Consider the following 25,910-nt stretch of genomic DNA (forward strand, 5'->3'; position numbering starts at 1 on the left):
CAAGGTGCATTTGTGGATAATAGGCAGATTACTGATGGAATTCTAATTGCTTCAGAGTTGGTGGATGCTAGAGAAAGGGATAAGAGAGCAGGTTTGGTGGTAAAAGTTGATTTAGAAAAAGCTTTTGACAATATTAGTTGGAGCTTTTTGGATTACACTTTAACTAGGTTTGGTTTTGGCAATATTTGGAAGAGTTGGATAAAATGGTGTTTGTCAACAACAAGATTCTCTACGGAAATTTATGGCTCTGCTTCTTCTTTATTTATAAGTCACAAGGGTGTTAAGTAGGGTGACCCAATTTCTCCATTTCTATTCATAATGGTGGTGGAAATGTTATTTGTGATGATAAAAAGAGCTGCCAATATGAATCTTATCTCTGGTTTTAAGCCAGCTACTGATGCTAATGCCATTCATCATCTACAATTTGCAGATGACCTTATTGTCTTCTTAGATGATAAAGTGGAGGAAGTTCATATTTTATAAAATATTCTTTTGAGCTTTCAGCTAGTTTCTGGCATGAAGGTTAATTTCAGAAAGAGTGTTATTGTAGCAGTTGGTGAAGCTGTAAATGCTGAGGCAAGTGCATTACTTTTTGGTTGTCCTTTAGCTACTTTTCCAATGAAGCATTTGGGTATTCCATTGGGTAGTAAATCAAAACCTGTGGGTGTTTGGGATGTTATTATTCAGAAATTTCAACAAAGGATGAGTGTTTGGAAAAGAAGGTACCTTTCTAAAAGGGGAAGATTAATGTTGATAAAGAGTGTGCTTTGTAGTTTACCAGTGTACTATTTGTCACTGTTTTAGTTGCCTGTTTCTGTTGAGAAACAATTTGACAGAATTATGAGGCAGTTCTTATGGGGTCTTCTAAGACAAAATCAAAAAGGAGTTGGGTGGCTTGGAAAACAGTGAATCTACCAAAAGAAAGAGGAGGTGTTGGCATTAAAAAACTAAGGATCATGAACAAATCTTACATGCTAAGTGGATATGGAGGTATGGAAATTAGGATAATGCATTATGGAGGAAAGTGGTTAATCACAAGTTTGGTGGTAATCAAAAAGCTTTCTTTCCAAATCAATCAAAAATCTCAGTGGGAAAAAGTCTGTGGTCTGGTATCTTGAAGAGTAATTCTGTTGTACAATCCAATTCTACTATTCAGGTCAATAGTGGTCATAGGTGCTTATTTTGGAAGGATAATTGGGTTAATGGACAATCTCTGGAGCTTTTATTTCCTGCACTATATAAGATTACTAGAAAAAAAGATGCCACAATTCAGGATTTCTTAGTAATATCCAGTTCAAATAGCTGGAATTTGGATTTTTGCAGGAATTTGAAAGAATCTGAAGTGGAGGATGTTGCTCTCTTGCTGAACCTGTTGCCACCTATCGATATTAATAGTGGTCCAGATCAAAGAGTTTGGGTTGCAGGTAATAATAGTTTTTCTGTGGCTGCCTGTTGTAAAGCTCTTGAAGAGGATGGTCTCATTATATTTCCTTATAAGTCTGTGTGGAATCCAAAAATTCCACAGAAGGTAATCTTCTTCATATGGATATTGTGTTATAATGATGCTCCTACATTTGATTCTTATAAGAATTCTTATGTAGTAAATGGTTGCTTGCTTTGCAAAAAAGCTGCTGAAACAAATCAACACATTTTTCTTCATTATGATACAACAAGATTAGTGTGGCACTATTTCCTGAAGTATTATAAACTTCAATGGGTATTTCAAGATTGTGTGAAGAATATTATTTGGGAGTGGAGAAAGAAGAAAGCTACTTCAACATCTATAAGGAAAAGAATCTGGGATATGCATCAATTTGCAATCTGGTGGGAAATCTGGATGGAGAGGAATGAAAGATGTTTTAATGGTAAATACAAGCCTATGTAAGCTATCATTGACAGTGTGAAGGTTTACATATACAACTGGTGTATGGGAACTGACATAGTTCAGGGATTTTCATTGAATACAGTTCTGCAAATCTGGGAAGCAATTATGTCTTAGTTTTTGGTTGTTTTGTTTTCTTTTGGAATCTCCACTATAACTGAGCTTTAGTTGTATCTCTTTTTGAATCAGTTTGCCACTCTCTTGGTGGTAGATTGATCTTTTCCAATATTTTTTTCCCTTCCTGAGTCAAATTTTTTTTTTAGTATTTCAATCTAAAGTAACTCATGTTGTAATATCTTCTGTAAGTTGCAAGTAATATCTTCTTTTCAAAACAAATGAAATAAATAGAAAAATAATATTACTTGCCAAATTTGTAATTCTGATACCAAATTCGTTTACCAAAAGCTATCATCCCTAATTTTCATGTTATTAAATATTCTGTAAAAGTATAGCAAAGCAAGTGGCCAACAAATAAATTTGACAAGCCGGGATTATTCTTTAGTGGGAGAGTACATCAGAAACATAAGAAACTTCCTGCTAAGATTTTGAACATATCTAAAGTATTTGGACGCTCCAATTACAATACCCAAATCTAAAATCCAAACTCATATCTCTCTTTTAAATTATGTGGAACAAAGGATTAATGGGTGGTAATTCAATTCTTAGCCCAAGCAGGAAGAACTATTTTGGTGAAATATGTAGGACAAGCTATGTCCTTGTAGTAAATGGTTATATTTCTAATTTCTAAAAGCATGTGTCATAAAATAGACGCTCACCGAATAAGTATTGGTGGGGAGAAAACCCAAAGCCAAAGCTGAGAAAATTGCATCTCTTAGCTTAGGAAAATATCCGTAAATTTAAGGGTGAAAAGGGTAAGGATTCAAACAAAGTAAAATAAAAAATTTGGCAATGATGGCTAGGAGCATGTGGAGATTGGTGACAAGTGCTAAAAGTAAGATATTTTGCTTATGTCAATGTACTCAATGCTAATCGTCGCAGTGCCACCTCATGGGAAAGGAAGTGCCTCCACTATACAATGAGTAGAATTAAGTTTTTTATTGTATGGGTGGTGGGCGAAGGAAATTTTATTGACCCATGGTGTCACAACTGGGTACCCGGTAAGGGATCTGCCACACCTAAAACTAACATTGTTCCTGATAAGTATCGTAAAGTCTTAGACTTGATAAATCATGACTCGAGGTCATGGAACGTGGCAAAATTGAGTGACATGTTTGATCAACAATAAAAAATATTGATTGGACAAATACCTCTGAGTTTCATGGAAATTTCTCTACCAAATCGGCTTTTACTGATCTTAGTGTAAGAGGGGATGATTCTGATGCAAACTTATGGAATGCAATATCGAAACAAAAGATACTTGCAAGAATCCAAATCTTTATCTGAAAGAGATCTAAAGTTTTATCAGCAGGAAATTTTTGTTTTAACACTAACCCTTAGCTTGAATCACCACTATAAACACAAACTTGCAAGATTTAAAGAACACGGGAACATAATTAGCTCCAAACAGAAACCATAATAATAAAAGTTACTAAAAATTAAATAAACAAACAAGAAACCAAGATTAAATTATCTGGATCTAGTAAAACAAAAAGAAGATTGGATGAAAGAAGATTTGTTCTACTCAGATCCGTTCCTAAGGAGCAGATCTGAGTGGGAGAAACTTAAGCGGTTGTGGGTAATCTGATCGCAAGATTTTTAGGAGAGGGAGTGCTTTTTTAGCTTAAGTGGCTATGTAAAGACTATATATGAAATAGATGTTATGCATGACTTTTTTTTTTAAAAACTGAACTTCATTAAACTAAAATTAAGTACATAATTTCAGGTTAACAACATCATCCCTTATAGCTTCACATATTTCTGCTGGGATATTGTCCGAAATATCAAAAGAAGCTCTTAGTGTTCTACTCTGTTGGCTATTATATGAGCTACATTGTTACCTGATCTCCTTACATATCTTATAGTAGTACCTAATCTAGTAGATAGTTGATGCTTTATTTCATTTACAATCCCATGATGGTTCCAATGTACAAGTTGGGTAGCATCATTAACTGAAGAAACAACTTTGAAAATATGATTCAAGAAGAAGCTTATCGCAATGAAAGTTGATGGCCCAGTTTAATGCTTCTTTTACGGACAAGCATTCCGCCTGCTCTGGATTTAGTCCTCCGTCGTAGTAGCTTCCTCTGATGCCACTGCTTGTACCTGTAGAATCTCGAATAATTAGACCAAATCCAAAAGTTTTCATTTTATCATCAAAGAAGCATCAATATTTATGTTAAGATAATTATCTACAGGTGGTGACCAACAAACATACTTATTTATAACTGCTTTGTGTCGTTGATAATATGTTGAATATTGATTTAGTAACCATCTGATATTATTTATTGTGATCCACTTATTTGGGTTTTTTTTTTGAAATATCTTGTCACATCTGTTCTTCCATATTTTCCAGGCAGTAATCATCAATGTCAGAATCCAGTTGTTTTGCTCTTCACTATTAACATGTTGAGAAGAAGTGAGCCAACTTGTTATCCATTTCGTGATTGAAATGTGGTGAGTCTGAATGTTGGAAATATTTACACTCATATCAAGCCATACTGAAGATGAATATGTGCAGGTGATTAAAATATGCTCTATATATAGTTTCACTTTCTGCTCCACAGTGAGGACATAGGGTGTCAATGCCTGCTTTGTAGTAGCTAATTTTGACTAAAGTGGGAACTATGCCTTTTAAGCACTTCCAAATAAAAAGTTTTAGTTTATGAGGAGCATTAATACTCCAAAGTTTTTTCTAGACCAAGTTTTATATTTGATGTGGGTGCCCAATTGTATCATTTCTAGTGTGAGTTAAAATCTTGTAAGCTGATTTGACAGTAAATGTTCATGTTCTGTTTGGCTCCCAAACAAGTATATCTTCTCCTTGTTGAGGAATGTACATGTTAAGAATTAGATGAGCTGTATGAGATTCAAAAATTTCCCGAATGAGGGGAGCATTCCATCTTCTTGGATTATTCATCATTAGATTTGCAACATACACAATTCTCAAGAAAAGTTTGTTTTGGGGTTAGTGGATCTGGAAGGTCGTAAACCCATTTATCATACCAAACTAACACTTTGGTTCCACATCTTATTGCCCATCTATGGTGTTGTCTCACATATTTTAAACCTTGTTCTATCCCCTTCCATGTCCAAGAAGAATTGTTATGCTCTTCTTGTAAATCTAGAAAATTACAGTAAGGAGCATACTTAGGCTTTAATATTTGAACAGAGTTTGTTTGATTATGTGCACAACCTCCATGCTAGTTTAGTTATTAAAGCATTATTGAATTGTTCTAGATTACGGAAATCTAATCCTCCATTCTGTTTTGATGCATTGAAAGAATCCCAAGCTAAGTAGTTGATCCCCTTACTTGTCTTATGACCCCATCAAAATCTTCTCTGTATAGAATTTAATTTCTTAATTGTTTCTTTTGGTATTTTAAAACTCCTCATATAATGAGAAGGAATGGTATTCAACACTGACTCCACTAGTGTAGTTCTTGCTGCTTGATTTAGAGTTTTAGAACTCCAACCTTGTAATCTAGTAGCAAAGGCATCTGACAGACTCCCAAAGGAACTTGCTTTAGATTTTCGAAGAAGTATTGACAAACCTAATTACTTATCAGAGGTACACAATTTTTTAACACCTAGTTTAGATATAATACATTGTTTGCTTTCCGCTGAGATATCACCTGCTATAAAAGCTGCTGATTTTGAATAATTTATCATCTGACCTGACAGAGACCCAAAATCTTCAAGAATTTTGATAACATTAGTGAGATGTCATCATCTTGAAAGAAAAACAAGGAATCATCTTCCAAAAGCATATGGTTAATGGAAGGAGAATTCTTCGCCATAGTTATACCTTTAATTAGATGATCTTGTTTTACCTGATGAAAAGTTTGAGTAAGATATTCCATGGCAATGATAAAAAGGTAGGGAGATAGAGGATCTCCCTGCCTTAATCCTCTATTTGGTGCATAAGAATCACAAGGACTACCATTTAATATGATTGAGACTCTAGTTGTTGTGATGCACTGTTGTATCAGTGTTCTCCAATCTGATTTAAATCTCATGGATTGCATCATTTTATCTAAGAATGACCACTCCAGCCGATCGAATGCTTTAGACATATCGAGTTTAAGTGCTATAAGGCCTTTCTTACTCCTTGATTTTTTTTCATTGAGTGTATTAATTCATGCGTCATAATGATATTATCATTTATTTATTGTTTCGGAACATAAGCCGCATATGTTGGAGATATCAATTTCTCCATCATAGGTTGCATACTTTTGACTAAATTTTTTGATATTATCTTATAGCTATTATTACACAATCCAGTAGGTCAATAATCATTAGGAGTAGATGGGTTATTAACTTTAGGAATAAGACAGATTGTCGTCTCATTAAGATAGATTGGCAGAGATTTTTTAGTAAAGAAATTATGCACTAATTCGATTATGTCTGCACCAACAGTATCCCATTGCGACTGATAAAATCCAGCAGGAAATCCTTCAGGACCCGGAGAATTCAAACTAGCTAAGCTCTTGACAACCTGTTTGTTTCTTCTTCAGATGGCACACTCATGAGAGAAATATTGTCCATTGTAGTAATATTACTTTGAATGTGTTGAAAAGATCTATCATTCAGTTGTGGAGAAGTAGTAGTAGCTATCGCAGAGAAATGAGTAGTAAGATAAACAACTAAATCTTCTCTACTAGTTATCCAGACTCCATTTGGATTGCGTAAGGCCATTATATTATTTCTAGCTCTTCTTTTATTAGCCTTCGAGTGGAAGTAAGCAATGTTGTTTTCTGGCTCCTTAATCCATTTATCTCCCGATTTCCGTTTCCAATATTCTGACTCTATTTTCTTCCAATGTTTGATAAGATCTATATTTTTCTGAATTTGAACATTGTTGTAATCACTATATGGTATGGACTGAAAGTACTGTAATTGATTTTTATAAAAAAATATGTGCCCGACCATATCACAAAAATGAAGTCTTCTTCACTTGGATAGATCCTTCCTAGTATAGTTGATCTTGCAGTTGAAATTGGATCCAGATGCTTTCCAAGATTGAGCAATAATTTGGGAGCATGATGGATCAGTTAAACAACATTTATAAAATTTCCAAACATTTTTAGTTGTGGGCTTATCAGTTTCTGTCACTAAAAGAGTTGGACAATGATCTAATCCAAGAAATGGAAAATGATATAAGTTTGAGTCAGGAAATTGAATTTTCCACTTATCATTGTGAAGTGCCATATCAATTCTAGCTCTTTTATATCCTTTACCATTTGATTGGTTAGTCCAAGTATGATCCCTGCCTACAAATCCTAAATCCATCAACCCTGCCTCATCAATTGTATTACAAACCCAATTATTAATAGAAGAATACCTTGAAGGTTGATCTTTATGCTGCAAGTGAATATTTAGATCTCCTATAACTACCCATGGCTGAAAAACATTGTCACTGAGATCTTTCAAAAAATCCCATTGCAGTTTTTTAGCATCATCATGTATAGATCCATATATACATACATGATAACAACCATTCTTCCTTAGCGGGATTAGAAGTAACAAGAAGATGGATTATATTATCTTTAACACACACCACATCACACGAAATGCCATCTTTCCAAAGTAAAATTAAACCCCCGGCTCTACCTATGGAACCAACTATAAGAGAATTTGGATAAGAGTATGTCTGAATCGGTGCCTTAGCTCTTTCTTCCCCAATTTTAGTTTAACACATAAATATTATGTCTGGATTATGGTCCCTAATTATGTCCTTCAAATACTCCCAAGTATCTTTTGAAGCAAAACCTTGAACATTCCAGGTTAAAATCCTCATTATGATAATTTGACTATTTGCAGTATGCGTTAGAATATAGCATGCAAAATATTGGTCAATTCTAGAAAACTTAGTAAAATGAAATAATGATGTGATAATGAAGAATTTGTTGAAGAACTGTACCTGGTCACCAGTGTCGGATGTTTTGTTTCCAAAAGCTCTTGAGTAGTTTTGCTCTGAAACAGTCCCATGATAAGATTCATAAGAACATGGAGAACAACTCTGATTGTCTAAAACTAATTGAGTATTTCCTGAAGATTCAACACCAGCAGAAGAGGAAAATTGGTTCATTTGATTTTGCTCATAGATTTTAAGAAGGGAGTGAATCGGGCCTTTACTACCCCTAGTTGTGTGGATAATTGCCGGATCTATATTATTTGCGTTATAATTATCCATTGAAATATCAAATTCACCCATTTGAAGATAAGCTCTTAGAAGATTAGGATCTACATCATTTCCTAAATTAGAATAAGGGGGAATTGATAAAATATCTCTTTATAAATTTGGATTGTTAACAAAATCTAAGAGATTACTTGAAACTTTTCATTCTTCTATATTGGAGTGACCAACATTAGGTTACTACCTTCTCCTTTCTCCATCCTTATTCTCTTTCATCTTCTAGTTTCTATCGATTCAGACTCTCTTCCACGAGAAATATGGACTTGAAGCATACCTTGCAAGTAGCACCCAATTGTAGCAATCGGTGATCGTTGACTCACTGGTTCAACTCGTTGAGAATAATCTCTTTCCAGCTGGCTTTGGTTTGTAGTAAAGATCACCCTGGGTGCAGAAATTGGAGCAGCATCTTCATTGAATGCTACAGCAGCCACCGCATGTTGATTCCCATCTCTTGCATGCATTTGTTCGTTGTTACTAGTAAATGCATGTTGGTTTTCCGTATCTACTTGCGTTTGCAGATGAATCTGGGGAGGAATTCTTGTTCCCCTATTATCTGGATTACTCCATGAAGGGGGGTCAAGGATAGAACGAGAAGACAAATATCATTTTTGTTGCTGTAACAGAAAATTTGTATTTTTGCACATTCATTCTCTTTGTGGTCGATGGTGTAGCAATATCCACACAGGTTAAACGGTTTCTTTTCATAGAAAAGTCGAATCCAAACTTCTTCTCCAACTGCATTCTTCATCCAGAAACTGCGACGAAGCGGATCACGAACATCTACTAAAACTTGAACTTTCTGTACTTTCCTTTGGGTACCACACAATCTGGAGGATCTAATTCTTTCACTTCGCCCATAGCAGATCCAATGCTCTTGACTATTGTGGTGTTTGCGGACTCCGGTTGCATGTTGTACAATCTTAGTCAAAGAAGTTGTTTTCTAAGATCAATCTGACTCTTGGGAATTCTAGGGTTCCATGGCTCCATTGCCAGTAGATCTTCTTCAACAAACCATGGCCTATATTTGGTAGCTAAGTCATATTCTTCATGAGAGTAAAATTTTATCATGAGCAAGTCTAGATCTTCTTTCTTTATAAAAATTTCTTTACTTTTAATCCACAGTTTTTTAAGATCCTTATCCATTTCTCCAACAGAGTAGTTGTTATCAGAATAAAGTTTTGCTAAAAAAACAAAAATTCCATTGGTTAGCTCCTTCAATAAGAACTTCAAAAGTAATAATCGGATGTTTAAGAGCACGTAATCTGTCAGATAGAGATGTAGAACCCATCTTCCGTTGAACTTCTGTTGTTTGATTCTCCATGAAGAAGAACCATGTGAAGAAAATAGCAGTACCTTGGCATAATAAAATTATTAAAAGGAAAACTCTCGGTTGTAAATATAATTTGCCGAAAATTTGATGGATAAATGTGATACACTTGGAGAAGTATTTGCAAACTTGGCAGACGAGTGAGTGGCCAGTAGACATAGTTGTAGGTTGTAGTTGTTTCCTTATTTAATTAAGAAAGAGAAAAGGAATGGAAGACTGATTGTAAGATTTTCTGAAAAGTGGAATAAAAGATCTTCTCGTGCAAAAAGGTATCAGAAGGTGGTAAAGGAATCGGAGTATAAAGTAGTTGAAAGAGGGGACAGAGGCAAAACTGCTCACTTGTCTCAGCAACACATCCAACACAGCGAACCAGACCTAAAAGAAAAGGTGAAATACAACCATATTAGTGAAGTATTCTTTAAAAAATATATGAACAAATGTAGAAAGAATTGATTATAATATGCAGTCCAAAAATCTGATAATTTAATCAGAGAAAAGAGCAAGAAGAACGAGAAATTGAGGACTGAGTTATAGCGAGTTAACCGATTCAATTATGGCGGGTTTTATGATACGCCTTCCCTTTTATTTATTTTCTCGCTTTGTCGGTTTGTCAATAATTAGCTCGAGGAGAAAAGATTTGGTCTGAAGCGGAACAGCACTTATTCCGTTTACGTTATGGGTGACTTAGTTTTAGGAAGTTGTTGGCACTCATTTAAGGAATATATAGTACTTTGAAAATGCTATATTGACCGGAAACTGCTCCCGAGTTTAATCCCGGGACACACAAAATGGTGGGACCAAATGCTAAGAGGCTTTGCTTTGTCCATCAGATCCCCTATCGGGAAGAATCTCAGGACAAAGCAGTGTCGGTGCGTGTATCATCTCTCACTTCTTAACATTGTGTGAATCCGAATTATTGTATGTTGTTCATGTTCTCGTCTAGCTTTTTGATACCGCCGATGTAGGGCTGTAATTGTCTAAAGACTAGAGGGTTCATGTAATGGTGACCCTTGACCATGGGATTAAAAATTACGCGCTTTACGACTGCAGTTATTTTTAAACCTGTTTTGAGGCATACGAAAATATTTGGAGGCAATACCTTCATCTGAAAGTTAACAGCCGAACCTAGACAAAAACGTATGTTCGGCAGAAAGTTGGGTATGCCTCAAAAAATCACGGTATGCCTCGAAATAGGTTTCTTTTTAAAGCCGCCTTCACTGATTGAAAACGCTTTGTACGGCCTCAAACATCCTCCCCCAACTTGTCCCCACAGGCCCACTCAAAGGTAAAATCTGTGGCGGGTATAGATATCACGTACTGGGGGAGGAATGTGAGGAATGCAGCAGCTTCAGATTTTGATCCCACAACAGCAAGTGCAAAATAGTTGCTCTATTTAGATTTTCTTTAGTTTTTCAAAGGTAATGAAATGTGGAGTTCTGAAGGTTGATTACAAATTGGTAATTCCAGGTGGGGGACGAAACAATCTATTTTATGCTATTTTGTACTCATTTTGATTCATTGGGGAAAAATAAACGCGAAACATCATTGCCATTTTAGATTCTGTAAAGCTTTTAAAAATGTGGTTTCCTCACTGTAAACCACAGAGATTAACAATGATCCATAGGAAATTACTAACAAGGATTTAAAGAAAACTACAATTGAATAAAGCTCATTAGTTTTGCTCAAACTGAATCTGAAACGACAGCAGTTTCAGAACAGCAAAGACGATAAAACTTTAAACCTACACCCAACTTATGACTGACTGTACTTGACAATCGCAACAGGAAATTAGTGAAACACTCGTGGAAGACTGGCAAAAGCCCGAAAACAAAACAGCAACACCTTGCACAAAAGGGTAACTAAAAAAACTGCAGAGGAGATAAACTCATTTATCTGTAGTTCCGGTAGATAGGGCTGTACATACAACTCTCAGCATACTTCACTAGATTCTCAGGGCGAGGGAGGCGTGTAGCAACACCTGATTTTACAAAGAAGAAAAAAGCTTGTATTATACGAATTTATTGGTTTTGATTGATGTAGATTCGCAATAAGCTAAGACAAAATAACACTTGTACGATCTGAACACTGATTGGGTACTAACCGAGTTCATAAGCTTTAGCAGCTACATTTGCAGCTATGTGTGCTGATATCTTTCTGATATTAGTGAATGGTGGGTAGATCAAACCTTTATCAAAGTGCTCTTGGCTAACCTGGTCAGCTAAAGCTTCCGCTGTCAAGACAAAGCCGCGACCAGATATTTAAGAGACATGTCATTTAATACGCACGAATTAAATCAATTTCAATATCTTGAGTACATATGGAACTTTTCTGTATTTCTTACATGCAGCTAGAAGCATGTCATCATGCACACGAATTGCACCAGACATTACCAAACCAAGACCAAGCCCAGGGAAAATGTAAGCATTATTTGCCTGAATCAACACAGAGAAAGAAAAAGTCAGGCATGTGTGGCAGTGCTAATGATTGTAAAACTGGAATCCCTGTCAGACTGACAATAAGGTTAAAAATTAAACTCTAACCTGCCCAGGCGAAAAAACTTTTCCATCATATTCCACAGGATCAAATGGGCTTCCACTAGCAAAAATAGCACGACCCTGAGAACAAAAAAAAAGTCAGTTTTGGTTGCAAATAAGTTTAGTTTGCATGAGATAGTTTTGATTGCTTAAATGGGTTTCAGCATTTGTTTACCTCTGACCATGTGTAAGCTTGTTCAGCTGTACATTCAGATTGTGACGTTGGGTTGGATAGAGCCAGAATTATAGGTTTCTGCATCAAGTCAGGAATTGGCATCAAATTTTCATTTTTCTCAAATACTACTAGTAAGAGGAGAGCGGGGAGAGAGATATACCTCGTTAAAGGAAGCCATGGCCTCAACTACTTCCTTTGTGAATGTTTGTCCTACTCCAGAAGAACCAATCAATACCGTTGGTTTGATTGCCTATATAAGTGAGAATGTACAACAACAACAAGAAAGTGAGAAATTCCTTGTCATTTGAAACAGTAAAAATCGAGTGTGGAAGCAAGTGACATAAGAGATTTGACCTTGACAGCATCTATAAGTTCCTTAACAGGTTCGTGCTCATGAGCCCAAGGCTTCTTGAAGTGCTGAAGTGACTCCTTCCGTGAGCTAACAATCAATCCCTGAAAGGTAAATCAACATGCGGGAAAGAATAAGAAAGGGATGCTACGCAATCTATGTTTCTTAACAAGTTGGGAAGTATTCGAGACATCACCTTTGAGTCCACAAGCCAAATCTTCTTGCGTGTCTCCTCTACTGGAGATTGTGTCTGCAACGAAAGTCCAAACATTAGGAGACATGTCTCACCAGATTGAGAGGTTGTATGCAGGTTGCATTTTAACAAGAAAACCAATGATGAAAGAGGCATAAAAGGATGAAAGTTGTAATTTATATACCTGTTTAGATATCTCAAGAGCTATGAGTTCGGCTATACCAGTTCCAGCCTGAACACCAATGAATAGATATGAGAAACTCCAAGATGCATAGAAGAAAAGGAAGGCCAAAAATTCCCAATAATGAGGTATAAATATTATTCAGGAGAGCAACTGAAAAATACAAGATTAAGATTCTTAATAATAACATGTTCACTCTTATTCTAGATGGTAGAATTTTTACGACTAACTGCAAGTCCAAATAAAAAATTACAAGTTCTATTCTCGAATTTGTTTATTATCGAGATGTCTTTTTTATTCAAATATAGAAATAGAACTGACCTCTCCAGCACCAAGGAATAAGAATTTATGATCAGGTAGGGTTCCACCTACTAACTTCAACGCTGCAACGACCCCCGAAAGAACCACAGATGCAGTCCCCTGCAACATTACAACAAATGATTTCCAACGTACTTATAAGTTATAAGCCAAAACAGAACCACATATGCAGTCCGCTAGACGCCATTTTAAACATGGTCAAACACCAATTAACTTCCTATCCACACTCGCTTTACCTGGATATCATCATTGAAAACAAGATGGCTTTTGCTATATCTTGAGAGTAATTCAAATGCATTGTGGTTTGCAAAGTCTTCGAACTGGACGTGGTCAAAGAAAGACAAACCATCAGAACTCTGTACCAACATAATCAAGCTTCGCGGAAACGTAACAATTGATTACTGTTACTGTCAAGTAAAATTTTGATGACTAACCTGTACGAGAACTTTCTCCCCATAATTTTGTTTAACTGCAGACATAAACTCATGTAGAAGATCGGCATATTCCTAGGATCAGAAAGATCAAACCATCATTCAGTATTACAAAAATTGGTAAAGATCATAAATGAAGATTCAGCAACTCAAGCTACAAAACAAACTCGCTAGGCGAAGAAAATTATCTAACCTGCCCAGTTGCCCTCTTTTGCTTGAGCCCAATGTAGAACTCATTGTCCAGCAACTTCTGGTTGTTTGTGCCCACATCAATAGTTATAGGCAAGCACTGGAAAGAAATAAGACGGAATTTTTAATGAGCAGTAAGAAACCAACCAGTTCTATGAGATGTCCATAACCAAAGTTCATCTTGTTGATCTAGATCAATAATTTCATTTGTTGTATTGCTCAATAGTGCACAGCGTGGCAGAGATTCAGTTTAATTAAGAAACACTTACTGCAGAAGGACGAAGACCTCCAAGTGCAGTGTACAAGGCAAGTTTACCAACAGGAATTCCCATTCCCTGCAAGAATATTAGACATTTGATTGAACTGAGTCAACAATTGAGGTTAATGAACACGAATTTGATCTTACGAAAGAATAATGACCAGAACAGTTAAGTGTTTCATCCATAAATCCAAGCAAAATTAAGTCTAAAAATATTCACCTGGCAGCCAAGATCCCCAAGACCCAAAATTCGCTCACCATCAGTAACGACAATAACTTGGATATCCTTCTCAGGCCAGTTCTTCAATACCTCAAGTATTTTACCCCTGCACCCAACATAAAGATATGTCAATCTTCAAAAGAAAGATTTGCATATAACTAAGACGAGAAATCAGAAAAAGTATGCGATGCATAACGTAAAACAGAATTCTTTGAGTAATCGTACTTCTCTTTCAAACTGATGTAAAGACCCTGAGGACGCCTGAAGATGGTACCATATTTCTGGCAAGCCTCACCAACAGTTGGGGTATAAACGACAGGAAGCAACTCCTCAACATTATCGATAAGAAGCTTGTAGAATAGCCTTTCATTCCTCTCCTACAGAACAGGACAAAGACAAAGTAAGCTCTCTGGTGCACATGTCACACCAATATACACTTGACGCTGAAACTATAGAATACCTGAAGATCCATCATGGCCATGTATCTTTGCAATGGGACTTCATATTTTCGTAGACTTTGCATCACTTTCTTCTCCTGATATCCATTATTGGAGAGAGGGGTTAACTACAGCTTTACAAATGCTATAAATTGCCTTTATTAAGATGAAGAATCAGAACTGAGTGAGCAGTAATCACCCAATCTTCAACATTACAAGTTCTTAGAATATAGTTTCTTTACGATTTGTGGTACAAAACTTTTGACAGTTAAGAGTATTGGGTTAAATAAAAGAAACTTCAGGATTTTTTTTACACTTCCACCAGTAAAGCATAGCAAAAGAGAGACTGATACAAAAGAACAAAAAGGTTAATGGGAAGTAACCTGAAGCTCTTGAGTTAGAACTGCTGGGGGGAGAAGGCCTCGCAAGTAGTGTGCATCTCTCTCCTTTTCAGAGAATGCAAGTCCTTTGTTGTGATGAGGATCTCTCAACAATGTACATCCACTACAACACAAAAACAAGATTAAGATGAATAATAACATAAAACAACAACAACAACCCATAGCAAATATTTGAGTTTATAATGACAACACTTTACACCAATAGATATTTCTTGCAAGCATTAGTTGAGAGCCATTTCATAAAATCTGCCCAACCATTAGTCAATCGGGGAAAATCCATTTTTGCTTTGATCAAAACATACAAAACTATGAACACAGGATAATCACTTAAATAGAAAGGACTTGGTGAAATTTAAGAACACAGAAAAATCTTTTACATCAATCAGAATATCCTTCCCTTGTCTTCTGAGCAAGGAATTCCAGAATAAGAAAAAGAGAAAGCAGTAAAAGAAAAGGCAAAATGCTGTAAGAAAAAAAAAAGAAGGTAAAAACCATCTTTTCCTTGAATCCACCATATAGCTCCATAGAAATCAAAACCAACAAAGATAATTGAAAAAGAGAAGTATAATTCCATCAAGAAACATCTATATGTTGACAAAGGCGAGCAAGGCGATACCCTAGGCGCTAGGCGCCAACCAAACCCTTAAAGATGAAATCAGATAAAAACAAACCCCCATTAAATATATTCAATAGCAAAGACAATCCCCACCTTTTACACCCACAAATCCATCTAGACAGATAAATTAAAATCAAGAACTCTATTAATTATTATTACCTGGCTATGGAGAGAGTCCATGGAGTAACAAGTTGATCTTCAGTAGCACGATCTTCACCATATACATCTTGAACTCCACCACCAACACTAGTTTTAGGATCAACCATTGTACTCTCCATTAATATCCTTACTCTTCTTTCTCCTTCTCTTCCTACAAATTTTCTCTGCAAATCAAGTAAGGCTACAAACACGAATTCTTGAAATTCTATGAAATCAAATTAAACCAACCCTCTATTTATATATTCCAGACAAACCCACCCAAAAATTAATCAATTAAAAGAAATAAATAAAGGAATAAAAAGGAATTTTCTTTCTGTCAAAGAAAAAAAAAGAAACAGAGCAGCCACTCGCGACTCTTCTAGAAACAGACCCAGAATTGAAATTCAACTCAGAATTGAAAGTTTTTTTACGATTTACAGAATGGGTTTTGGTTAAAGATTGAGAAATTACCAGAGATTTAGTTTGATTTCTGAGTGTGAACATTGTGAAATGCCTAGAGTCTTTTCGGGGGGCTGCTGAGACTTCTCCGGGTTTATTTCTTACTGTGTCTTAATGGTTGCCCGAGAATCTGTGACATTCTATCGGGAGTATTATAATATCCATTTATAAGTTCTGATAATTGACCATTGATTTTTATTGAAGAATATTTTGTTTGAATGATCTGACGGTACATGTTTTTTGGGCTGAATATGGTTTTTTCTCACAAATCCATCGAAATGAGTATTAAGTCCAGACTCCGGAGGAACACCGTGCTTCAAAAAAAACAAAACGTAAAATGGGTTATTTGTCCAAATATATTTAAAACATGATTCAGATGGACGAGTAAAATTTCGTATGGGTGAAATGGACACCAAAAAAATATCAGGGATGAAACTGGATTCATCCAGGCTTAAACTTAAAAAATAGCAAGGATGAAACTGGATGCATCCTGATGTAAATTAAAAATAAGAAAAAGTATTTGAAAATGGGTAGGATGAAACTGTTTACATCCTGGCTATTTTTAAATTTTTGTCCATTTAAACAGTATCAAAATCTAAATGTTCTTTTCACCCAGGAATTGTTGATTTTGGTCTTTTTAACTAATTTTGTGAAAAAAAAAGCTTGGTTTCTTTTTCTGAATCCGACTTATCAATCTGATTGAAATCACCCGATTCATTTCAGATTTTTTCTTAAACTGACTTATCCATGTGACTGAATCACCGGGCTCATTTCGATCTAACTCAATATGTTTTGTTTTTTGAGTCACATCTGACTCATCTGACTCAAAAATATGCGAGTCAGTGTCTTGGCTTGATCCCATGAATCAGAGATATTTTGTTACCTGCCCCGCACGGGTACAAATCAGAGGTTAGGTTCGAGTCAGGTAGCAAGTTGATCTGACTCGGAATAAAAAGTTCGGTCTGACATCTTGACTCGTGTCGAGTTAAATGTTGACTCATATCCATACGTCGAGTCAGATGAGAACAAACATGCTGTTAACATCCAACACCGAGCCACCAACCGAGCAAAACCCTGAGAAAAAATACACAAAAAGTTACTTTATTATTGAGTTAAGTATCGGGCTAAAATCAGATCCAATAAAATAGGGGATTTTGTTATCGCAACGTCGCTAATGGAGGTGCCAGATTACTGGGGAGGTACCAAAACCCACATAAAATACGGAACTTTCAAGTTTATCTTATATATGGATTTTGGTACCCTCCTCAATAAACGGGTACCTCTCGTTAACAACCCTGCTATATCCTACTACGGGTATGAATCCACGGAATTGTAATATTCTGTGAAGAACATCATTACTTGCATCACCAACAACGCACTTGCTTACATGTTTTAATTCCGTAATATTATAATAATCATGCACTGTCTTGTTTTTTCTTTAACAAGTGCATCATTGTGAATAAGTTGTAGTTGAACATTTGTATCGAATGAATATGGTCATGTGGGCATTTTAAGAGCTAGGAATCATGTGCACATAATAGCATAGAGGAAAAGGATATCTACCGTAACAAACTCCACTATGGCTGCAATTTCGTTTCTGACCGAAAGATACTGCCCCTGTAAATAAAATTGTTCTTACGGCCCCATGTAATGATCAGATATATCACCTCGGCTGCACGGTGACAATTTCTTGTTCTTTCCTTGGAAGATATTTGTATTGAAAACACTGTGTACTCTGATAACCTCAAATAACCTCCGATCAGAGATATATATGACCTCGAGTCAGACATCCAAAATAAAATAAAATGAAAGAACAAATTGATAAATGACTCGAAACGAGTCAGTTATCGAGTCAGATCCTAAACAAACATGCTGTAAATAGTTCATCCATCTTAACTTTGGTTTTCTTGGAACTAGAGGTTTGGAAAATAAAGTTTGGTCCATTTTTAGTTGAGAGTATATGTTAGGTAAGGACCAGAAGTTAACTTTGTCTTGATGCCACTAAAGTCTTCTGGTTCTAGGTTGTAAACCGTACCAGCCTCCGCGTAATTATGTTACAACAAAAGTGAGTTCTTCTTAGCTACGGTAAAGTCTTCTGCTTCTGGACAGAAGTCATCTAAATAAAAAGTCCTATTCAGACATTAGGGCCCTACCATTGAGGAAATATTTGGTTCTCATGGCCGTTTAGTAAACGAGTCTTAAATAATACCATGCCTGCGAATATACGAAGCACAACATCATGACTGACATCATCGCCAACAAACGCATTTGCTTACCCCAAAAAATAAATAAACCGTGAAAGATACCGTGTGAAAGGTGATTTAGTTCAATTAACTTTCGTTGTAACTAGCTGTTATTTTGATTGTGACGGAAATTTATTGTATTTTTTTTATATTTTTGATGGAACCTACCTAGTGCTTCCAACAAGAACAAAAGGGAGTTGATCTGTGTTGGTTGATAGTTAGGATTACAGATGTTTATTTTTGTTTTTATTCCACTAAAATCTCAAATTGCTTCTACTTTTTTTATTATTATTATTTTTATTTTTTTTTTGCCAATCAATAATTTTAATTTATTCAAATCAAATTATGATTACATGATCGCTTACAAGAATAATAAAAATATCAAAGTACAAGATAATAAGAACCCTAATACAAGTGAAAATATCAATTACAAGTACATCGCGAAGAGAAAGAGCCGTATACCGTAGAGATACCAAATTTTTATAGATGTAATAGGGAAGGATGATGGTATAATTCGGAATCGATTCCGACCATTTAATTTGATTTTCTTCTTCTTCAATAAGAGATACTCCTATAAGAAAGGAGTTATTTGCCCAAAATCTTGTAAATCCAAACAAACTCAGATGCCCTAAATCCTTTGAATTGTCGATGTTCTTGAATCGAGAATAGCAAGTCATGAACCAGCGATGAAGGTTTGAATAAATCGCCCTCAAAGCGAAGAGAAACTCGCCCCAAATGGCGAAGAAAAATCGTTTCAAATAGCGAAGAAATATGTCAAATGACATCAAAAAACAAAAAAAAACTACTTTTATTCGATTAAAACTTAAAAAGAAAAAGGAAATCTTGCTCAGATCTGGTCCAAAAAGGACAAAATCTGAGCAAGAAATTAATGGATGCTAAGGTTTTTTTTTTCTTAGAGAGAAGAAGAAACGAGAGGAGAGAGAGAAGAAAAGAGATAGATTTATTACTTCTACTTCTAGATTTATCTTTTTTTTTTCTTTCTATTTTTGATGGAACCTACCTAGTGCTTCAAACAAGAACAAAAGGGAGTTGATCTGTGGTGATACAGTAGAAACTCTATAAATTAATGCTGTCGGGACCATCAAAATTTATTAATTAAACGAGATATTAATTAACCGATAAATTAATAATTATTAATTAATATTTTATTAACTTATAGATAAATTTCATATTACAAGTTAGACAAAATTGATGCTTTCGTCATTGTAAACTTCGATCAACAAATAACACAAGTTCAGACAATTTGGATAAACATACAGACAGTGAAATCACTCAAGACTTGCGAAATCTGATCGAGAAATTGGGCTATCGCAATTCAATGAATGTCGAAGATGTCCTAAATTATTCGAAAGAAAATGAGGTTACACAGTTGTTAACTGATGAAGAAATAATCAAGAGCGTTATGGGACTTGATAAAGATGTAGAAGAAGATGATGGAAGTTCTAAAATAGTGCCCCGTTCACGAAACGAGGTTACTAAAGCGACAATAACATTGAATAATTTCTTGCTGAGCTATGAGAAAACAACACAAAAACAATGATAAGAAAAATTAGAGATGAAATTCAATCCAATATTGATTAAATCATTTTTCAAAAAGTCTGCGTAAATCACTAATATATTGAATATATATATGCATTTTTAATTTATATTTCATATGGGGTCTATCTAGGTCATCAAAAATGCATTATCTTATAATTATAACCAATTATTAATTTGACACGTTGTCTCTGACTCGGGACCCGCCAAAAATATTATTTAAGAGAGTTTATTAAATAATTGAGTATTAATTAAAAGAATTTCTACTGTAATTGGGATTACAGATGTTTATTGTTGTCTTCATCCCACTAAAATCCCAAATTGCTTCAACTTCTAGACTGTACTATTTCTCCGCGTAACTACGATCAAAATAGGAAAATCCTACTTTTACATTCAGGTCAGTTGGGCTTTGACATTCTGATCAGACCAAATAAAAAAGTTGACTTTGACATGTTCTAAGCCTACCTACACAACCGAAAACAAAAAGAGTTTGGTAGCTCTGGCCAAAACAATAAGATCGGTAGGTAAGCATTTCTTGCGAGTAATTTTAAATGCAGCGTTGTTTGTTCATCGAAGATCGATGCTGATTTCTGTTGATCACAAAATCGGTGCTGCAATGGTTCGTGGTGGTGCAAAGTGTGAATTGCGGCTTTGGAAAAGATGATGTTATTTTCACTGTCTAGGACCCTCTACCTTAATAGGCTTTTGTAATGGTTTTTTTGGGCTTTGATAAGGTTGAGTCGCTTGGGTTTTGGTGCTCTCTTTCACTCCTTACCCTCCCTTGTAAATTTTTCAGTTGGTTAGTAAACAATTCATATTTCTATTTTAAGAAAAATGATGAAATCCTTCGTCATAAAATTTGGGGTAATCTTATAATCAACTCCCAACATCAATTTCATCGATTCAAATCCGTTAAAAATCATAGTAAAATCTGAAATTTTTAATTGTTACGGCTGGGAAAATGTGTCGAACCAGCCATAAATAAGTACTTACAGTTGGGATATGAGGAATTCCAAGCCGTGTACACAAAAAACGGATGGAAAGTGAAGAACTTCCGGCTTTTATTCTTCCCAAAATCTCCTGAGTCTGTATTACGGCTGGGATAACATATTTTTTCCGTCCGTAAATGAATATGTAAGTTGAGAAATTTTGAATTTCAACATGAATACATACTATGATTGAAAATTAACAATACTTTCATTAATTCGACCACAATAAGACCCATTACATACTTAATAGATCTCCATTACAAAGTTGGTTTTAATAACATCCCTTTCGATGTATCAAGAAGTCTTTGATGATGGCGAATTGAGCTTCAGAGTTGAAATTATAACCTTTCCATTTTCTCCATTCCTTCTTAGCTTGAGATACGACTTCTCCATCAGTCTCACCTCTAAGTCGAAGTTGCTTTCACATACGAAGTAAAGCCCATATATTCTTCCACTTTTTTGCGTATGTCTGAAAATCGAAGATACAATTCAACCCCATCGCGGTTGTTAGTATTACCTGTTTCACTACAAAAAATTTCAAAAATCTTACTCCAATACGATTGACTTGGTAAACCACGTTTCCTTCGTTTTTCTCCCCGCTTTGGATAGCATAGTACAAAATTGTTGCATAGAGATAAGTCTTCTTCCAAAGTAAAGTCGGGTTTATCCTTTGAATACATTGCATTGAGTTTGTATGAGTTTTGGTGGAGACTGTTGATGTAAAATGTGTGATTTTGATTTGTAATGGGTGGTTATATGGAGGTGGAGTTATTTCAAGTTTAAATAAGTGGTTGAACAGCTAGAACCTTCTATAGATCAGTCTTCAAACGGATCTATTTTTAAAAATTCAAAAAAATAGCCAATATGATGTGGTACAAAAGGAAATTATAGGTGTTACTGCTAGGAAATCGAAAGGTAAACCCAGCCATAATTATATATAAATCTATAGGGGTTTGTCGTGTGTCAGATTTACGGCTAGTTATTCTGTCCGTAAATAATAGGAGTTACTTTCTGTCAGAATTAAGGCCTGGATATGTAGCCGTAACCAGAAGCCATTTTCTTTTTGGTTTATCAGAGTAGTATAAGGATAGGTAATTTCCAACCGTAAATAGATTACATATGGATTTCCTAACCATTCTGTTATTACGGTTGGGAACTAGAAAGGTCGACCAAGCCGTAAACTAGAGTTGCAAATTTATGTCAGAATTACGGTTTGGAGTCATAACCGTAATTTGATATACGACCTAGATATGTAGCCGTAAACGGGAGCCATTTTATTTTTGGGATATCATAGTAATATACGTCTAGGAATTTCCAAAAAGTAAACATTTTACGGATGCCTTTCCTAACCGTTTTATGTTTAACGGCCGGGATTTTCTAACCGAAAAACTGTGCAAGTTAATTTGACAAGAATTATATGCATTTTCGTCTAGTTTATGTGAAGCATCGACCTAGCCGAAGGTGAACAAAAAATTTAATAATGTTTAATTTTTTTCTCAGTTTTCTTAGGTAGACAAATGAAAAGACTAACATTCATTCATACATGCAAAGTTATAAAAATTCATCCATCCAAATCCATAACCAAACAACGCAAATAGTGATAGCGAAAAGTCTTAGATAATAAAAATTCCATGAAGTAGATAATAAAAAGCGAGTAAATTGTCATTCACTTGATTCCTCCTCCGAAGAAGAGTGCATAAACGCATCCAAATCGCCCTCTTTCTCCTGTTCCACAACTTGTTCTACAACTCTAGATTTTTTACCTCTTCCATTGCCACCTTGATTTGGAGTCTTTTTACCTCCAACACGTCCACCTCGAGAACTTGTCCCATCACGGCCACCTTTTTCACCTCGACCACGGCAACCTTTTTCACCTTTTTTACGTCCACCTCGACCGCCTCGAACACATTTTCATTGCTTTGATTGAACTTGCTCATCGAAGGGAGTATCCGAGTCATCGCTAAAAGAAGAAGACCTAGCCCTCTTAGCTCTCCTTGGTCGGTCCTCTTCATAAGCATATAAACCTCCTTTCTCAGGGATTATTATGCCTTTAACTCGACCCTTTGGGGGTAGTAAAATTCAGGCATTGATGATACGAGGATGTGACTGCACCGATCGCATGCAACCAGTCTCGTCCTACGATCACATTATATGGAGCTTGACAATCCAGCAACAAGAAATTGCCCCGAATGGACTTGTCAGCTACTATTATAGGCATCTTTACTTCCTCAATCTCCTTTGTAACTTCGACACTGGAGCCGATAATTTGATTTTCATCCTCCTCGATAAAGTTGTGTGAGAGGTTCATAGAGGAATAAGCTCCTAAAAATAGCACGCTCACAGAGCTTCCCGTATCCACTAGAATAAGATGTACACGGAACATACCAATCTAAGCTGTTATAACGATAACATCATTGTGAGGAGCGTATACACCTATCATGTCTTCTCCAGAGAACTCTATCTTTGAGCATCCAAGCTCCATAATTTCTGCTTTGTTTCCATTGGAAAAACGATGTGATTTGTCACATACCACTACTTTAGTTGCCGGAGCTTTCTCCCGGTCTCATTTTCCGATGCCCGTCTGATCATTGAATGGATCCTTGCGTGTCTGACATTAATCACATGTGTTGTGACAAATTGTCCCGAACCTTTCCCAAAATCCTTTTTCACGTACTCTTGTAGCTTTCCAGCGTCAATCATTCGCGGGACTTCGATCTGTAAGGAGCGAGAATTCTTAATCTTGTGACCAATGTCTTTATGATAATTGTAGTATTTGCTTTTATCGTGTCTCTGTTGGCAAAGGCCGAGGGGAGATCAAATCCTTGCTTATTTTCTCAAAAAACTATGTAAGTCATATCATCTCCATACCATGATGTTTCAGATATCCAATTTCCATTCGTTCCCCATGGTTTTACTCTCGAACTCCATCTCGATCGTTATACTATCCAACTCGAACAGTTTTTCAACTTGTCTTTCTTCCCATCATTTGGATTATTGGGTGATCTGTTAACTTTTCTTGTTCTAGAGCTTTTGAATAATCCTCAACTCGAGCGTATTCTTCTGCTCGATCATACAGTTCTTCCAGAGTCTTTGGAAGTCTCTTGACTAAGGAACCGTATACACCTCTTTGATCATACCGGTATGCCTGTTTGTAAGCTTCGATGGCGACTTGATCGTTGGCACCATCCACCTTGGACAACTCTTGCTTGAAGTGTCGAGTAAACTGTCTGATGCTTTCCTCTTTTTGATACCCAAAAGGAACAATTAGTGGTATCCCTTCCGATCACGTCTGTTGTATTTGTCAACCAGCTCGCGGTATGTCTCGATCGACTGTGCCTAGAGATGATTGAACCACGTAATTGCACCGCCAGTCAGTGACTGCGGAAACATCTTCCACATCAACTCATCGATGTACTGCCACCGAATCATTGCAGTTTTACAACGTAAAACATGATGATCTGGATCATTTGTTTTCTCATCGAATTATGGCATCATGGGAACTTGAAAATTCACTGGCGGTCGGAATTCTCTGATATTCACTTTGAAGGGAGCTCATGCGGCTCGATGCAGTTTGTCTATCTTTTCCTCTCTGGAGCGATTTTTCGACATTAGTTTCTCGATCATCTTGCAAAGACGAGCATCTGTTATTGCATTTATATCGCCATCTGAGGAACTGTCTTCCTGCTCATAGTCCTGACCATCAGGAATATCAACTTTAGATCTTATTCTTTTCCTTTGAGGGATATTAGAATTATTTTTGATTCTACCTTGCTCCGAACGAGCATAGTAATCATGCGAAAATTCTCTTTCATTGTACCGATCTCGAACCTCATCTTCTTCATCATTCCTGGCGTTTTGAGCGGGTGGAGGTTCTGGATGTACTTTGTTGAGTTGAAGTTGGCCGCGCTCGGGCGCTTGCTCGCCGGGCTCGTGTACGCCTTCGTATAGGTATATCTCCAGTGACCACCTGGTCATTCCTTAATGGAAATTTTTCTGGTCTATCTAGATCGATAACTTCTATGGGCCGGTTAGAACCTTGATGGTCAACACGTCTTCCAAGGCGCTCCAAAATACACCGACCGTGCCTATTTTGATAAAAATCCGCCAATCAATCTTGATTGTTCAGATTAATAGTTCTCAATCTTGATTGTTTAGATTAATACTTCTCGATCGAGACTGTCTCACATGTTCTAGTATCAGGATATGATTTTCTTTCTCCACCTCATTCCGTCGCTGGCGCAATAGATCTTCCTCCGTACTAGGAGTTGCAGTTCGTCCATCTCGCAAATCAAGTCGACCGTCATTCCTCCTTGACGGGCTACCGAATACAAGCTCTCTGTTCACTCGAACTCGCGGGTTTCCTCCATGAGGTATGGAGTCAACGACCATTCCTTCATACTCAATCATCGGTCGCTTTTCGCTTCTCCGATTATCTGGATCTTGGGTTTCTTCACGAATTCGATCTCGATCCCGTCTGTTTCCAGTAGGCATTGCGGGTGCTGATTGAACCTCGTTCTGTTCATTCGCTGAGTGTCGAGGGTTGCTAGCAGACAAGATCCTTCATGCAGTTTGTTTTAATTTTTCCATACTCTCGATTCGGAAAAACATGATCTCTTTTCTAGAATCCCCTTAGTCGGCACCAATATTTGTACAGTAAAAGATTTTTACCTCAAACACGAATCTGATGTTGATGTTG

At 36.2% G+C, this 25,910-nt stretch overlaps 2 protein-coding genes across 3 annotated transcripts; one reads left to right on the forward strand and one right to left on the reverse strand.

Annotated features, from left to right (window-relative positions):
• Positions 1-318: 318 nt before the first annotated feature.
• On the forward strand, positions 319-1,885 carry LOC113316481. The gene is made up of 4 exons (XM_026564649.1): positions 319-459; positions 505-708; positions 837-1,046; positions 1,157-1,885. Exons 1-4 carry the CDS (start codon positions 319-321, stop codon positions 1,883-1,885), a joined length of 1,284 nt encoding a protein of 427 aa, XP_026420434.1.
• Positions 1,886-11,054: 9,169 nt separating this feature from the next.
• LOC113317875 (NADP-dependent malic enzyme) lies at positions 11,055-16,554 on the reverse strand. 2 transcript variants are annotated; one of them, XM_026565995.1, is made up of 20 exons: positions 16,438-16,554; positions 15,988-16,151; positions 15,195-15,315; positions 14,835-14,909; positions 14,600-14,751; positions 14,375-14,480; positions 14,165-14,230; positions 13,900-13,995; positions 13,710-13,781; positions 13,512-13,595; positions 13,279-13,377; positions 12,961-13,008; positions 12,780-12,833; positions 12,589-12,687; positions 12,395-12,484; positions 12,235-12,312; positions 12,066-12,140; positions 11,867-11,957; positions 11,627-11,755; positions 11,055-11,503 (listed from the first exon to the last, which is right to left on the reverse strand). In XM_026565995.1, exons 1-20 carry the CDS (start codon positions 16,468-16,470, stop codon positions 11,415-11,417), a joined length of 1,821 nt encoding a protein of 606 aa, XP_026421780.1. In that variant the 5' UTR covers positions 16,471-16,554; the 3' UTR covers positions 11,055-11,414. The 2 variants fall into 2 exon arrangements, with proteins under 2 accessions (XP_026421780.1, XP_026421781.1); XM_026565996.1 differs by having other exon boundaries at positions 15,988-16,138; positions 16,438-16,550.
• Between the last annotated feature and the right edge of the window lie 9,356 nt (positions 16,555-25,910).

This window comes from Papaver somniferum, chromosome 10 (assembly GCF_003573695.1).
Source record: "Papaver somniferum cultivar HN1 chromosome 10, ASM357369v1, whole genome shotgun sequence".
Taxonomy (NCBI): Eukaryota; Viridiplantae; Streptophyta; class Magnoliopsida; order Ranunculales; family Papaveraceae; genus Papaver; species Papaver somniferum.

Bases quoted from the DNA above. Each gene is read 5' to 3' on its own strand.
- LOC113316481 (XM_026564649.1), top strand. From the start codon at position 319: ATGGTGGTGGAAATGTTATTTGTGATGATAAAAAGAGCTGCCAATATG. The intron at 709-836 runs GTTTGGAAAAGA...ACAATTTGACAG, and splicing joins AATTTCAACAAAGGATGAGT to AATTATGAGGCAGTTCTTAT. The intron at 1,047-1,156 runs GTAATCAAAAAG...TCTACTATTCAG, and splicing joins GGTTAATCACAAGTTTGGTG to GTCAATAGTGGTCATAGGTG.
- LOC113317875 (XM_026565995.1), bottom strand. From the start codon at position 16,470: ATGTTCACACTCAGAAATCAAACTAAATCTCTG. The intron at 16,152-16,437 runs GTAATTTCTCAA...CTTGATTTGCAG, and splicing joins GAAATCAAACTAAATCTCTG to AGAAAATTTGTAGGAAGAGA. The intron at 13,378-13,511 runs GTAAAGCGAGTG...GTAATGTTGCAG, and splicing joins TTTTCAATGATGATATCCAG to GGGACTGCATCTGTGGTTCT.